The 17379-nt window shown below is 37.9% G+C and overlaps 1 protein-coding gene and 2 long non-coding RNA genes across 4 annotated transcripts in view; 1 reads left to right on the forward strand and 2 right to left on the reverse strand.

Annotated features, from left to right (window-relative positions):
- LOC127143137 (uncharacterized) overlaps positions 1–1305 on the forward strand; it is a 39923-nt gene extending 38618 nt beyond the window's left edge. For both annotated transcript variants that reach the window (XR_007814355.1, XR_007814356.1), the window contains exon 5: positions 468–1305. This is a non-coding gene — a long non-coding RNA (uncharacterized LOC127143137). The remainder of the gene's footprint in view (positions 1–467) is intronic.
- LOC108889775 (uncharacterized) lies at positions 266–5293 on the reverse strand. The gene is made up of 5 exons (XR_001962047.2): positions 5118–5293; positions 3168–3231; positions 2645–2723; positions 1336–1397; positions 266–491 (listed from the first exon to the last, which is right to left on the reverse strand). It is a non-coding gene; the product is annotated as an uncharacterized LOC108889775 (long non-coding RNA).
- Positions 5294–5987: 694 nt separating this feature from the next.
- Positions 5988–17379, reverse strand: part of stab1 (stabilin 1) — a 64263-nt gene continuing 52871 nt past the window's right edge. Inside the window, 9 exon segments of the mRNA XM_018686399.2 lie at positions 5988–6213; positions 7747–7854; positions 9001–9150; positions 11567–11671; positions 12761–12895; positions 13600–13719; positions 14760–14866; positions 15077–15242; positions 16419–16552. Of these exon segments, the coding sequence (XP_018541915.1) occupies positions 6142–6213; positions 7747–7854; positions 9001–9150; positions 11567–11671; positions 12761–12895; positions 13600–13719; positions 14760–14866; positions 15077–15242; positions 16419–16552 (1097 nt within the window). The 3' untranslated portion in view covers positions 5988–6141.

Genomic DNA, 17379 nt, shown 5'->3' on the forward strand with positions numbered 1-17379 from the left:
GTCAAAAAGTGTCAAAAAATGTCATAGTATAGTATGGCATCAAAATTCACCAAAAAATGTCATAGTATAGTATGGCCTCAAAAATGGTCAAAAAATGTCATAGTATCGTATGGCATCAAAAATCACCAAAAAATGTCATAGTATAGTATGGCCTCAAAAACCGTCAAAAAGTGTCAAAAAATGTCATGGTATAGTATGGCGTGGTTAAATGGTTAGTGGTTAAAAACATTCACGTTGATACAATATTAAACAGAGTAGCAAAATATTCTGTTTTCAGAAGCATTTATTTGAGTAAGATAATACTTTATCAGTGTCATAACAGGGAAATTCAGTGTTAAAACAGCAAAAATAAAAAAAAGGGCACTGATATTGCACTATATAAATGTGTGTGTCTGTGGAAAACAGAGGTAAGACAGCCACTTTAAGATGTGTCGTAAGTCACATGTTGGGTATTCTTGTTTCTGCAGGAGGAGACGGCAGCAGCTGAAGACCTGAAGTGGATGAAAGAAAAGAAAAGTTTTACGAAGCTGTCAATTAGATCAAAGACATCCAGTAGCTAACTGCTGTAAAGTAAAATTGCTGGTTTCCTGTTGTTCAAGTGAAAACACTTTTCTCCACCATCTGTAATGTAGTTATGGGCACATTTTCCAAAGACTTAATAATTGTATCACAAGCAGTTAAGTGATCACAAAGATGCTTCGTAGACATGTTGATCTTTGGAAAACGTACTCATAACTACATTAACCCTAACTCTGACCAGGTCTATCAAGTGTTTTCTTGTGGTCAAATGTTGTCTGGAATAACAATTATCTAATAAGTGTCCTTCTAAACTTTTGAGTTGTATTTCTCTATTTTGTAAGTGAAGTTATACAAATCATGTTTTAAGGCTTTATATTAATTTCTTACTTTGTCGTAACTAGTGTGTTACTGCCTTACTGGTACATAAATTATGTTTTTTTTTTTTTTAATTTGCTTCATACAAACCTGTGTAAACCTAAATGTTTTGTCCTTATTTTTGCACCTATTCCTTGAGGGTTAAAAAATTATTTTAAAATTATTTCATTCTTACTTTTTAGAACTATTTATTTAAGGTTTATATTTATTAAATAGGTTTCTATTCTATTCTGTATTTTCTCTTCAATATATTTGTTTTCCATATTTTTTAAACTTACTTTTTGTAGCTACATTGTTGAAAAACATTAATTGATACTAATTAAAACTGACAAATTAATTAAGCAGTTTTAATTTGTTGCTATTTGTTCCAGACAAGTTAAAGTGTCAAACTGCAGCTAAGATAATGACAGAGTCAGACTGAAAGAACAAACTAACACTGACCTTCTGGAAATGTCTTCACATCTGTCTCTTCTCTCTGTGGTTTAATGGTTTAAGTTTGAATCCTATGGAGAAAAACACAACAAACATTAATATAAAGGTGTGACTTAACACATCAAAATAAAAGCACACAGAATTTCTTGGTACTGAACTTCAAACAGTCAAAAGACAGAGAAGTAAAAGACACTAAATCTACAAAGAAACCAGTGTGGACTAACTGGTTCTGGACTAATCAGAACTATTCCAAGAGTTAAATTTGCTTTAGACACAAAGACAGAAGAAGCTGCTCTGACTGGAGAACTGACTCCACCAGCTCCTGATATACAGCGGTGGATGGAAATGATTTTTCTCTAAAGTCAGTTGAACTAAATTTGGTGGATAGAAGCCAAAATGAAGCAAAATTACAGTGTTTCTAGTGTGACATTGACCTGAATAAGTTCTTCACATCTTTATGGGATACTGTACTAATGAGAAAGAGAGGGAGAAAGAATAAAGCAGGATACACACCAAAAGATAATCGGTCCAAAATACCCCATCCTGATCTAAGTCAGCAAAGGTCTGATTGTCCTTTGGTTCTAAAGATGATCTTGTCAGATTAACCTGTGGTGTGAGGTGTGTTCAGAGTGATTTTACCCTCCCTGATCTGCTCTGAAGACAATCTGAGCCGCCTCGATTAATATTAAACATGTTCAATATTTCTGATCAGATTAATGTTGTGTGGGAGGAACACTGAGCATGCACTCTGTGGACTGTCACGTGGAATGATAGCCAATCAGAAAGCAAGCTGTCTAAAGACGGAACCACAACAAACAAGAGACATTGTCATCCGCCATGTTTATTTACTCTAAAGTCTTGTTTGACCGTGTGAGATTTGGAGTTCTGAGAGTCCAGACTCTGGTTGTTGGTGGTGAATCGGTTAATGTGTGGAGTAGCTGTGTTGGTCTTCTCTCTGCACATCACACACTTTAAGAATAAAGCTGTGAAATCTGACATTATTTGTCATCATGTGAGTGGTCTCTCACATTTTCTACATTTGATAAGATTTTAAAAATCTGTTAGTGTGTCCCAGGCTTAAGAGAACAAGGGAGAGAGAGTTAGATAGAACAAGTAGGAAGGAGAGGGAGAGCTGATGTTTAAATTCTTCATTTTCTTTGAACTGTACATTCATGAACTATGTATATAAATTTTAATAATGAGTGAAGTCTTTTGTGACAAATCAAACTATTCAGACTTCAAATTAATTACTGAATATTAACAGTTAAATGTCAGTGCTCTGTGTTGGACAGCTGATGTAAAGTTGTTTCTTAATTACCTGGAGGCCTCAGTCCTGGTTTCACAGAACTACTTAATTGTATGAAGACACTCTGTGATCATGGACAAAGTGGTGACACCTGGAGGAAATAAAAATTAGAAATATACAAGGATAAAGTACAATACACTACTCCTATTCCTCATCAACAGTTTAACCATGAAAACATTTTCCAAATGTCTCAGAAAATGGGCTGTTTACTGTCACATATGACAAGAAAAAGCATCACATCTTTAGGATTCAATAACAATAAATATTTGGGAAAAATAACTAGATTTTAAATCTTAAATTTCTATATTAATTGTCTCTCAACTGGAGGAATCATAGTCCATAGGCAGAAAATTAACTCACAACTATTAAAAATTACTTTAACTAGTACCATTTTCTGACAATTTATAGACATAATTAATCAGTTATTATATTCAACACTAAACTCATTAAATACCATGGATTTAAACAAAAGCACTGTTACTAACAATAATTCAACACATTTTTTTCAGACTGGGTAAATCTTTAGAACACATACCTGTTTGGTTTGTAAGGTGAGAGCTGGTGTTTCTGTCCATGCTGCAGCAGCTGAACCAGTAAACCTGGAAAACACAAGTACAACAGAAAAGAATTACCTCATTAATAAAGAATAGTTCACCTCCAAACAGTGTAGAAAAATACATCATTGAAAACTTAATATTAGAACATTGACAATCACAGTTTGAGTCTTGAGGTTAATCAATTAGGGCTGAAAACATTAGTCAACATAAGCAATGATGTTGATCATAAAAAATGATCAATGCAGAATTTTAATGTCCATGCGACGTATAAAACCATGAAACCAGAGACTTTGTAAGAGAAACTATGTTCACTTGTTACTGCAATGCACTACATGAGGTGCTGAGGGCAGTATCGCTGCCATTGAATGTAATGACTGTATTGCTGACGCAACGTGACACCAATCAATAAAATCTCAAGTCACCACAAACAAATTTCTAAACAATAATATACACAACAGATGATCAGTGTATGGACAGATTACAACCACAAAGTTTCAAAGACAAACAAACCGACAAAGAGGCAAAAAATTGTGTTGTAAAATGATCACAATGAGATGCTTAACTGCCACACTGAAACACAAAATGGCCACAAAGAAACGTTAGATGACCTGAGCCCTGTACTACGAAGGGAGTTTAACCTACTCTGATTTAACTCGGGGTTATCAAGGACACTGGGGGTTGACAAACCTTGACTGCCTCGATCCGTGTTAAACGGTACTACGACGGTGATTAAGATAAGGTTAATTGAGTCAGTGTTAACTTATTCGGAGTTAGTGCGCGTGCATAAAACGGGCGTGCACCGTATCTCTCAGGTGAAGAGCGCAGGTTAATTCTGTCGGTTTACGAGAAGTTTAAAGAGACTCTAACGACACAATTTAAAACTGCGGCTGTCAACAAAGCCAGGGAGACTTGTCAAATGTTCTCTAGAACCTTAATTGGAAATCTGAACCTGGATGAAATATAAACATTCCATAAAGTGATAAACATTCATATTTCCCATCATTAATGCTGCATATTTTGGTATGTAGTCAACAATTACAACAGTCTGTCGCATTATATTATCTTTCAGGATAATAATGCCCCCCACCCCCATTTAAAGGATTATTGAAATCGATAATATGCTACACTAATGATGCTTAATTCTGCGGCTTGATTGTGAGAAAAAAATAATATAATGAAATGAAAATCACATACTACATACTATAGCGTCGGACGGTCTTTAGACAACCCCCGTCCTACGGAGTCAGTCTCCCTCAGTGGTTGTACCAATATAAATTAGTTCTTCCATCTGCTACTTAGGTAAAAGTAACACCGAGTTAACAACAAACATAAACTGCTCGGAGAAGTTTAGAAACGCAGCGTAATGACCATGGCAACAGACCCCGGGTAAAACCTATCCACCTTTCGTAGTACAGATTAACCGGGAAGTTACACCTGACGTCACCAAGTTACTCCTGAAGTTACCCTGATAAGCCAGTAACCTCGCTCTGTAGTACAGGCCTCTGGAATAGACACAAAGCTACAAAGACACAATACGATGCAAAGCAACCACAAAGAAGCTGACCATAAGTAGATGTGATGAACAGCCAGCTAGAGACGCAAAACGATGCAATACCACGACAGACCGACACAAAATGATCACATCGAGATGATAAATCGCCATGAATTAACTTAAATGATCAAGATGGAGCACAAAATTATAAAGCAGTAAAATGTTTGCAAATTAAATGCAAAGAGATGCAAACAGAGTTATAAACAGACAAACAGACAACTAAACAGTTACCACCCTCCACAACTCATATCAGGGCAACAGTTTATATGCGATATAAACGACTGATAATGGGATTTATAAAATTCATTACACGGTAATGCTAATGCTAACGCTCTCCGAAAACGTTGATGCTAACGCTAGCCGCCGTTTGCCTTACCTTAACGCCGTAGGTGTGTTCAGCGTCTAGTCTCACCCGTGTTCGACAAAAAAGCAGCTCCAGAGTTTGTTTTAGCATCCAGACCTCTTAATTAACGACAAAAGGCGTCTTCATGGTTTGTTTTAGCATCCAGACCCCTTCGGTAACGACGTTTTCTCACAGTACTGGCAAACAGAGGCAACGCTTCGAACTTGGTTTAAATCTGATTACGACTTCCTGTTTCCGCCTCTTTGCGCTCCACCCAGAAGTTCGTAGCCAATGATGAGACACAATGACGACATACGTCAACTAACCTTTGCAGAAAAACGCTGATTGGCCGGCTCATTCTGGTCCGCCTAGCAGCCGCCTGTGATTGGTCTTAAAGGGAGAGAAGCCTTAGATGCATTATAAGTACCAGCTCTGCAAGCTTACCCGCTAATTTTTTTGTTTGTAGCATCCATTGGCCATTTTTATTCGTTACATTATTGCTGTTTGGATCTTGTTTAAATCTTAAGTCATTCTGTTAATTAAAATGACAATTTTTGCCTGAGCTATTTGTTCTGATGCTTAATTGTTATTTCTTTGAGCCTTTGAGTGTTTGCATTTGGTCTTTAACTTCAAAATTTATAATGTTGTGTTTCCTAACACATTAGCCATAACTCCTTAAAAATGAAATTAAATGCCCATTGCATTTAGTTAGTTTTAGATTTTTTCTGCCCACGAATGGTCAAAAATCCCTTGCTGTGTGTGTACCAAGCTCTATGGCCGATCTACAGTTAAGCATTATTCTTGAACTTGCTTTTAAATCACTGACCATATTGGGATATTGTACAATTAATGTGCCATAAAACCAAAACTGGAAGCTAAAAGAGCCTGAAAATCATCACACACTTTCACATTACACAGAACCATTTGATTGATTGCTAATAAAAAATATTGACTTTTATTTCTTATTTGCATATAGATGAACTGTAAAAAGCCATGATATAGCCAACAGGTTATTGTGGTTTGTAAACAGACAGCTTCAACTCCAGTTTTCCTGGTTTTACTGGTCCAGGTCCAGAATGTTTGGAGGTTCTGGTTCAGGTTCTGCTGGCTCCACCCCTTGAGTAGTTTCCTGTAGGAAGGAGAGGAAATGATCAAACTCTGACCAGAATCTAATCAATTCATCATTGAGTCCAAGTGAATGCTTGTACCAAATGTCAAAAAAGTCCAACACAAGAAAATAACCTCCAGCCACAGCTGTTACCAACTTTTAATATTTGCATAATAGTAGTGGATGAAAACATGCATTAATTAGCAGTTTCTTTGATTGATTTAACTAAAATTTATGGTATGTTTGGACAAAAATCTGCCTCTAAATCTGTTTATAACTGAGCCTTCAGGTCTGACAGCAGTGGAATCACACAGCTGAAAACTGAAGTGAGGTCAGTCTGCTCTGCGATAGAGGAAATATGTGTAAACTAGACCTCAGAGTGTCCTTCACAACAGTGGGAACAAAGCAGTTTGTGTCCAACCCTGTCCAGATATTTGTTTTTTATTATAACAAGGACCTGAAGATCTTCCTTTATATAATGTGTATTTATTCAGGAGACTGAATCTGTACTTCAGTCTATAAGAAAGATATTTAACAATCATCATTAGTAATTATCAAAGACCTGAGTACATGTACTGCACTTTTTTTGCTTGAACAGGAATTTTTCTGCTTTATAGTTTATTTCCATTTGTGCCAATTTTAAGGAACATTTCAATGAAACTAGTTCTAGAAAGTGTGTGACAAGATCTGAAAACAAACCAACCATGAGCAACTGAGCTCACATCAGCCTTTGTGTTATTAGCATCAAGTAATTCACAGCAGGAGAGATCGGTACAGAGACGATATCTTCTGCTAGTACCAGATAAAGAACATTTATTATCAGATTAAATTAAATTTTCATTTGAATTATTAGATTTTGACTCTTAAAACCTCTAGATTGATCTTTGAATTTGTGACTATGAAAATATCCTTATACATCTTAACATAATTGTTCTTTACATATGATACAGGATGTATGGGAGAATGTGACGTTTCTATTATGAGCTGATAACTTCTATAATATTTCTTTATTGCTTTCATTGCTTCTTATTATTGTATTCCTTTATGTTAAAGTATTTTGTTGTATGTGTTTAGTGTGTTCTTTCAGCTGAGTGCTTCCAGATATTCACTATAAATCTGTCGTGTTACTATCAGGACAGGGGTTTGTTTCTTTGTTCTCTTTAATGATTTAGTGTCTCAAAATAATGAGTTAGTCCTCCTATGTCATTATTGTGGGATGCTAAGTTATTATTTCGAGGAGGTTTCTCATTATAAGGACTTACAGGGTCTTTAATTAGTGTATTTTTTATTACAGTGGTGAAAATGGGTTTTCACAGTTGTAAAATGTTGTCTTATAGTTTTAGAAACTTTGCAGTGTTTTAGTGTCTGAGAGGCCTTTGGACTTTCTGGATCTTATTTAATTTCTCACCACTGCCTGAACCAAAGCACAGCCCCCTTGCATTGTTTTACCACAGAGCTGTTTTCCGTCTGAATGGAGCGGTGTAGTTTAAAAACCCAGTGAGCAGCTCAGACTCTCCTGCTGACGTCAAAATGGTTCAGATCCGGTCGACTCACCCCGAATGGCTCGTTGAAGGCCCTGGAGCCGCTGTACAGAGGGTTGGGGATGGAGACCAGTGTGGGTTTATTCCTGCCGCCGGCTGCACCGCCGTCCTCATCATCATTCTGTCACAGAGGAAACAACAGGAAGCTCTGTCAGCTGTTAGCAGGGCAACAGTGAAGCACCAGCAGCTGAACATTTTACAGAGGGATTAGACTATCAAACACTGACATTTAAATCTGTTCTACAGCTTTAAAATTCACAGCTGAGATAATAACAGATGCAATTTATATCACGACACTTTAAACTCTCAGGGCGTCTGAAAACCAGAGTTTGTTTTCTGAGTAAGTGGAAAAAAACAGAACTAAAGGCCTTAAGTGCTGAGTCACTTTGTATCCCTCCTGTTCAAACAAACCATCAGAAGACGTCTGTCTGGAAGTGATGGAGGACAAAAGGTCCTTGTTCTGTTTTACAAAGTTTATCTGAAGTTAATATAAGGTTTCAGCTATCTGAGTGACTCAAATCAAGTTTGTTTTTTAGTAAAAAAAAAATCCCGCAGGTATGTTAGGTGCCTCTGACACCTGACATACACTGAACTCTGAATTATTCAGATATACAGTACTATGAGCGATGAAACATGATGAGATGGGTTTTTGTGCTGCTCGTGACTTCTCCGTCTGTAAGTTCCCTCAGGTAGAATTATTATTTTCTGTGATTTGTACATTGTGATATTTTATATAGGCTCATTATACAGGCGGTAATAAGTTCAGCTACTGTCAGAACAATAGAGTTTCCCTACAATCCAGCCAGCACATAGCTACTAGTCAGGTTTAAATTCAGAGATTTACATCTAAGTTTATTTAATTAAAATACCAGGGCTGATTGATATTTCATGTTCTGAGGCTGAAGGAGATGAGTTAAACAGCTCTGGTAACCAGCACACACAGCGCAACTCTTGTTTCTGCAGAAAGTTTGAGGATAAAAACTTTTGTGGTTTTTCTGTCTCAGGTCATTAAAAACTGAAAGTCAGCTCTGACTGAGAAAATGATCCACAGCAGTGATGACATCATCGTCACAGCCAAAATGGTGACCACTGAGCTCCTGCCTCATCTTAGGTAAGAGGTGTTAGTCTGAGGGGTTGAACAGAGCAGGTGTTGGACGAGTTCAAATCCACATTTAGTGAATGACTGGCTGATGTCCATTTTTCTCAGACAGAGCTGAGCTGACAATTTTCAGTTACCTCTGTATATGTGTGTGTGTGTGTGTCTTACTTTAAAGTAGTGGAAGCGGAAAGCGTCGGTCTTATGTTTGAAGACGTAGTAGCCGAGTGCAGCCAACACACACACCAGCAGCAGCGACACCAAGATGGCTGACGCCGTGCCGCTTGAGTGGGTGTGGCCACGGGATGCATCATGGGAGATCTGAAGGTGACAGGTATGACAAACATAAACACAAACACACATGAGAATAACTTCATAGTATTTATAAGGACGTCACATCAAACCATTGTAATCCTCACCCACTGGATGTCACATACACACTCGCTTTTTGTCCGTCCGGCTCTAATTGCCATGGCAACAGCTACACTTTGCTGCTCTGTCACCATGGAGACATGACACTCTGTACCGGGTCATCACCACCACCGTTATTTCCCCAGAGGGAGACAAAAACTCAGCCAGTTAAAATGATGAAAGTCTTTTAACAGGTTGTTTCTTTGTTAGAGATCTGATTGGATTCATCTGAAACTACGTCACAACAGAGAAAAGTACGAACATAGTGGATCTGTAGGTCTGACTGATGGGTTTGATTTCTCCTCTTTTAATCTGCATCATGAATAATAAGAGAGGAAGAGAATCTGATGTCTTTCTATTATCATTTCTGCTCATTTTGGCGAATAAATCTTTTCTATAAAATGTTATACAACATCCTATAAAATGTAGTCATAACTGAGATTGTTAAATAATACATTTACAAGCAGAATATCAATATATTCAACAGATTCAAATATTTATGAAATTCAAAAAAATCTGTAGCTCCCAGTATAAATATGGTTGATGTGTTCAGTGATGTCCATTTAAACACTGTGATCTGAGAGGATTATACATCGATCACTGACAGGTCAAGTGAAAAACATTGATCATCTTGAAACAATAAAATGTTCTGCTGGGAAACCTTGCATCCTTCCATTCACCTGGATGTTACTCTGACACGTACCACCCACCTAAACATTGTTGTAGACCAAGCATACCGCCCCATGGCAACAACACACAGAAATGTGTTGAGGAACACAACAACGAGGTGTTGACTAGAGAGCATTGTCCTGCTGGAGGAGGCCCCTGCTGCTGCCATGTACTTGGTCTACAACAATGTTTAGGTGGGTGGTACGTGTCAGAGTAACATCCAGGTGAATGTCAGGACACAAGGTTTCCCAGCAGAACATTGTACTGTAACGAGATGATCAATGTTGTTCACTTCACATCAGATGTGGCTGATCTGTGCATATATATAACAAGAGTTATTAACAAATTTCATTTTTGTATCAAATCGTTTTTTCAACAGTACTTCAAATTGTAATTGTTTAGTGAAGTTTAAGCTCATTAGTTTTACAGTTGAATTATTTAGGTGGATTTTATAAATATGTATTATTTTGACGAGGATAAATAATTCATGCCAGTGTTTTGATCAGGATTAAAGAGGCAGAATAAAATAAAACACCCTGGTTGAGTCAACGAGTTGAAAAAGGTTTTTGTAAAAATCAAAATATGAAGAAAATTCCTCTAGTTTTATGCAAAATTTATACACAAACCCTAAGTGATGAGGCTGTTTGATACTGAGAGGGAAACTCTGGTGTTTGAAGAGTATTTTTGACCATTTGTTGTTGTTTTACCCGACTGAAGTCTGTTGACCTCAGACTGCAGTGAAGCGTCTTTGGCTGCTGCTGAGAACTCAGTGACCTTGTGTAGATGTGTGATAATGTGATGACGCTCAAAGGAGGAGACCATAAAACAGACATAAAACATAAAACAGCAGCACTCAGGACTGTTTCCTCCAAATCCTCGAGGCTCCACACTGTCTCTTAATCTGACACACGGGGTCAAAATAAAGAGATATTTGGAGCTTTTGTTAAAATCAGTGTATTCTCACCTTTCCACAGACTTTATTTTACAGCAAACTGCTCAGTAATGCCCCATATGTTACATTCTTTAATAATTAGCTTTATTGTATTTATCAGATTGTGCCTTTAAACGAAAGAGTAATTGGGAAGTACGTGAATTACTTTTGATAATGAGGATTATATTATGATGATTATATCATAAGTTGTGTCTTTTTTCAATTTCTAAGATGATTTATGGACATTTAATGAGGTTTTAAACAGTGTTTGTCAGTAGGTTGGTTTCCATCCATGCTCTTATACATCATGCACGTATACACCATACACCAATAGTGCTTTTAAAAAGAGTTGAAACGCAGAAAATTCAAAAAAATCTCAAAATATAAACAATGATGCAAAATGATTTTGTAAAATTCAACAAATTAGAAACACCCTTTGTGAATAATCATAAGGAACAAGGAGGATGTGACCAAAACAGAGACATGAACATCTGATCTGAGTGGACTGAGACGGTTAAGTTCCTCACATTAGAACGGCCTGACAGCCCTGCTTCTACTTCTGGGGAACGGGGGGTGAATGATAAGATTGTGGATGAAATTTATTTGTGACTCATAATATTTGCATAAGGATAATGTGAAATTCAGTAAAAATGTGCGCTAAATTTGAATGGAAACCTGCCAACTGACTTATAAAATCATGCTCTGGATCAAACCATTTTCACTCACCGGTGGGGGGGGCGCCGTCAGCGGGGCCTCGATGACATGGATGATGCCATTCACAGCGGGGATGTCCCACTCCACCAGCAGCCGCTTGTCCACCAGTTTATAGCTCTGAGGGAAGAAACAAAGACATGTCAACACTTAATGTTAAAGGGGTTAATTCTAAGTTTTCCCTGACGCTGTGGATGTGGTTTCTTGCAGGAAGGAGCAAGCGGTGGTGATGGTGCAACTCAAAACGTTTCCTCTACACTGGTGAGTAAACAGCTGTTAGTGCTAACATTAGCTATGTGGCAACAGTAAGTAAGTAATAGCTCCTCTAAGTCCTGTTATTAAACATTTCTAAGCTGTATTTACCACAACTGTAACTCCCCCTGTGGACTGGGGCTGGTGCATGAACATAATAAACGACAATATAGTAAAACAAATAATTAGAGACGTTTTCCTGTGTGGGACTGGTTTCTGATAAGGCAGCAATTAAAAAGAGTATATGAGCTTTAATTAATGGTTCTATCGATGGATGCTGAATGTTTTATAAATCAGTCATTAATAAGAGGAAGTTTTGGGTTGCCAGGTTGTGGAAAATCCTGGCAACCCAAAACCCAAATACATGAAAAGTTTGTATTTTAGCTCATTAATATGTGGGAGAAACCAGGAAACTCCACTGGACTATTTGACTTATCTTTAACATTCTAGACCAAAATCCCTTTATAAATTACTTGTCAAACGTTAATGTATTATTGTAGAATCCTTTATTCATGCTTTAGAACTTTTAACTTCAACTGATGGTTCATTACAAGCTGAGAAACCAATTGCCTTTTATTAATGGAAAACTAACATTTATACAGTGTTTTTTTTTTCAACCCAAAAGTAGTTCTTGTTAATGGTTTATAACTGCTCTATAAAACGTTAGTAATTTATTCATTACCCAATTAATAAAGCCGTTGATTACAGGCCTTTTTAAATGATACCTTAACAGAAAGTGTATCTCTTTAACAAATACAGTAATAAACAGTTAAAATGTTCTTGTAGCTGCTTATAGCTACACTGTAGTTTAAATGTACTATCATAACATGCAAATAAACACTGAACAGTGGGACTTAAAAGTAAAACGTTACCACTTTTGTGTTTAGATTAATGATGTGTGTGTGTGTGTGTGTGTGTGTGTGTGTGTGTGTGTGTGTGTGTGTGTGTGTTTCTGACCTCGTTGTTGCCGTGGGTAACAGTCAGGTTGAACCCGAGCCTCGATGTGATGGCTTCCTCATGTCTCAGATCCTTGAACGGTCTTCTGCTGTGATTGGTTGAGATGTGATACTCGAGATCTCTAGCAGACAGAGTCTAAACATGGAAACACAGAGTAGAAACTGAGTAGATTTCACTGACGGCTCCATCTGCTGCAAAAGGTTAAAAACTTAATGAAGCCTGTGTGGATCTGTCTATTTCTTGACAATCCAAACATGTAGGTGATGCACACTTAATTAAAACTCTGACTGTGTTCTTTGTTTTACTTTAAATTAAATGTAAAATAATACATGGCAAAAAAAAAGAACAGAAGCAACATGTTCTTAATATTAAATAATTATCTTTATTAGTATCTTTAGTTACTAGAAATACAGACCACATCAATAAATAATAAATAAATAAAATCATCAATAGATAAATAAAACAGAAAACAAATTACAATATTAACAACTATTTCACTTTTGTAAGAATGGCTGTAGCAATATATTGTAGTAATTTAATTTACAGTAAACTGATGTATTTTAAAGTTATACTACTGTAATACTAACTGTTAATTTCTACTTAACAGACTCCAGTTGTATTAGTACCTGACCATTAAGTAGAAACATAAAATACTTCTGACTTGTTTAAGTTACTGGTTTCACTTGTATTAAAATAACGCGGCCTCCCTTCACTGCTGTTTTCATACTGAGGGTTCACAGGTTCACCACTCAGTAACTAAAGTTAGAGTTGAACATTTTCAATTATTTGACAAATTAATATATATATATAATCACTGATGTGTTGAGGTTGTATGTCACCTGGTTTGGAACGAATCCGGCGTTATGAGGAACAAACAGCGTGACCTCAGACTTCCTGTGAGACAGAAAGTCAATGAGCTGTTTGCCGTCCGAGGTTGAGCTGCTGTAATCCAACAGCAACTACAGCGAGAGACACAGGGAGAGAGTTACTTAGATTCACAGATGATTTCTCGTCAGGACTTGAAATCCTCTCAGCCAATCTGTGATACATGCTCATATTTTGTCTGGTTGTTTTTGATGTCTACAGCAATAGACTAGCGCTGCATTACAAAAAAGAAACTGATTTTCTCTGATCTCAAGATCAATCTCTGCGTTTTTCCCTGTTCTCAGTAAACATATCTCTGTGGTAAAAGTTCTGTGGACAGTAGCTACGTGTTGTTAGAGGCTCAGTTAGTGTGTAAAACATCTACTTTGTTGAAATTGAGTTAAAACAACAAAAAGGTTTTCCTAAGTTAAACAGTAACATAGATTATAGTTGGCTGTCGTGAAGCTCAGGAATAATTTCAGTCTGTTCAGACCTGACAGAGTTTACTGTGCTGCTGTGACTTACGATGGTCAGCTGACTATCTCATGGTAAATCTAGAGGTCATATCTACAAGGGGGACTGACTGAGAAAGTCTCTACACACTGATCTCAGCTCAGTTTGAGATATGATTTCTGGATATGAGACAGAACAGCCTCACAGTGTGGCTGCAGACTCTTGGTCTTGTTTTCCTGAATTCAACCTTGATTGTTGCCTATTTAATCTTGAATATTTAATGTTACAGAGAAACTGAATTAAAACATCTGAAAGACTAAAACAGTAATACATGGTACAGTTATATTTGGCTGAAAGCGCTCTGCTCTTTTGAACTCAGCTTCCTCAGTTATTAAAAGTCTTGATTTAATTCACACCAGTTTGAAATAGTTTCTCTTGACTGTCACTGACAGTAAAATCTGTTTTTGGATGAAAGCATCAGCAGAGTCATATTAAAGCGTTATCAGGGACATCTACATGATTATAACTGGATGTTATTAGTCAGCTGGAAGTGAAAATGTTTATTAGGTAAAGTAAGTATTCATGAATACACTGCGTGTTAATATTACTGATAGGACAGAAATAACTTCAAGAACTGAAGTTATGATAAATTATCCTTCAATATCTAAATGGTCCAACTCACCTTGTAAAAGATGGAGAAGTTACTGTATGTTGCGAGGACGTTCGTCAGAACACCGTGACAGAAGTCTCCGGTCCCAACGTAACCAGCGGGACACGTACACGAAACGTCTGTACACACACGCGCACACACACACACACACACAAAAATATAACTGGGACTTTTAACAGATTGGGGTTGTCAGAGGCGTTTGTTTGTGAATGTGTTTGTGAAGTGTTTGTTCTTCATTTACGGATTTAAATGACTGTGTCCAATCCATATTTACAAAGCTAGGATGCCAAATATTCTTTGATTCCAACCTCTCCTTTGAGAACTTGTACCTTTGAGCCTGTAGCAGTAGGCGTCGTACATGCTGCTCTGGTCCACAGGGTCTTTGTAGATAACCAGGCCCACGTGGTTGTCTCCACACTTCAGCGAGGGGAAGCGGGTAGGGTATCCCACCTTCCCTCCCTCCATCCAGCCGGCTACGCACAGATGCATCCCAAGCTGTCAGGACCCAGAGAAGAGTGACAACAGCGGGATAAATGACTGGTCACACGTTCATGGCATCCACTGCTGTGGTCAGGACAGCTGATAGATGAGGACGAATAATTCACAGTTAACCTGGAGGAGGTTGTGACAGTGTGGCTGTAAATAATTTGTATAAACATATAGGGAAACCTTTTGAAACGCTTTCTTTCCAAACAAAACATGTGAACACTAGTTTTTTGTCACCATTGTGGGCGTGCTTCCAGTTTGTGTTTCCTATGCTCCCCTGTCTCCCTCTCTCTGTGTCTGTGTTGTGGGCTTCTCTCAGCTGATTAGCCTGCACACCTGCATGCCCTCATCAACCAGTCAGTCAACCACCTGGCTCGTCATCCACTCATCACCAGGTTGTTGTTTCACATCTGTTCAGTAGCTCACCTTCACAGGCCACTTAGAAATGTTTACTCTAGAGCTTCGACTCTTGTGTTGTGTCGGGAGTAATCCTCATCTCCCTGCCTGCAGATCAATCACAACCCAGCCTTCATCACAACTCAGTCCTGCTTCACCAGCTCTGCTCAGCCCTCCGCCTTCACCTGCCATAAACCTCACCTCAAACCCACCCAACAAACAACAACAAAAGTTTCTTATTCATTCAAACTCAGAGTCTGTGTCCTGCGTCTGGGTTCTCTTGTTGATTGTAACATCTTTAGCAAATGTCACTCAAATAGTAGTATACTGTGCATTTGTTACTTGATTTCCAGCAGCAGGACAGACAGTGAAACTCAAATACACAAAGGAATAAAAATATATCAGGCTTTATCAGCACTCAGTTAATAGATCAATTTATTTGATTTGTTGCTAATAAGAAAAATATAGAATATCACCAGACTTGTGCTTTAGGTCTAGAAATGTCAAAGTAAATTGTTAATGTAAATGCAATATACAGACTTTGCACCAATCCAACCCCAGTTCCTCCATTCTTCTTTACATACTTGGCAGCACTTAAATACCACCTCTGCCAGAATGGTTCTGGATATGTCTTTAAGAGGGAGTTGTGTTTAGGATCAAACTGAATTCTGCTCATTTTTTGAAGGTAGCTGTTGAGCAGAATCCAGATGCATGCTCAAATATATTTTTAAAATATACTGTTTGTGTGTATGTGAGGGGTGCTGACCTCCCCGTCTGTAGATGGTTTACCTGCTGTGCGTCTCCCAGCTGTTTAAAGCTGGCCAGCGTAGCGCCCTCAGCCTGGCAGCCAGCGTCAGCCTGACTGAAGTTCATCTTGTACTTCCCCTCTGGAGAGCGCAGGTGGAACACTCCAGCTGTGTTGGCTGAAACACAATAACCATGTTACCTCAGATTACTGCCAACATGTACCACTCAGTAAAAACTATTTAATGTTGACAAGTGAAACTAAATTCAATTCAGTGATTTGAGACTGAAAAATGTGCTGATATGAAAATTTATCACTGATTAAAGAAAGACCTGGTCTCTTTGGTGTTGGTGTTTGTTTCCCTCGCTGTGTTAAAAAACATCCACACACACAAAACTGCAGTGTGTATTATGAATTCTGCATAACCTATACACCCTGATTAATGAGCTCCAGGTACCCATCATCTCTGGGTATTAACAGGCTCTGAGCCTTAACAAGCCCAGTGTTTAACGAGCCTTAACGAGCTCAGGGTGTTAACGAGCTCTGGGCCTTAACGAGCTCTAGGCGTTGCCCGCTGTATTCCTGCTGAGTGCTTGTTGATGTTTGTTTACCAGTCGCACAAAAAAAATAAAAATATCACTGTTCAAACCTAAAACTAATAAACAATGTCCTCCATAATATCACCATGGTAACATGAACAATATTGGGGTCAGCAACTGTAGAATCTATGGTTACCATAGAAACTGCAGAGGAGTTGGACTGTGGCGCCAAAATGGTTCAACAGAGGAAACACAACACATGATTACACTGCAGCTGCTGAATCATTTCAGATGTGTTACCACGGTAACACAAAATAACTGATGTTACAGGAGGGATACGGTGGACGTGTTAATCAATCAAGCTGCTGCTGATTGAGTCATTGCTAAAGCGTTACCACGGTAACATTAGTCACTGTGAATGTGTTACTACAGTAATAATAGGCAGCACATGTATGTTACCATGGTA

This window comes from Lates calcarifer, linkage group LG12 (genome assembly GCF_001640805.2).
Source record: "Lates calcarifer isolate ASB-BC8 linkage group LG12, TLL_Latcal_v3, whole genome shotgun sequence".
Taxonomy (NCBI): domain Eukaryota; kingdom Metazoa; phylum Chordata; class Actinopteri; family Centropomidae; genus Lates; species Lates calcarifer.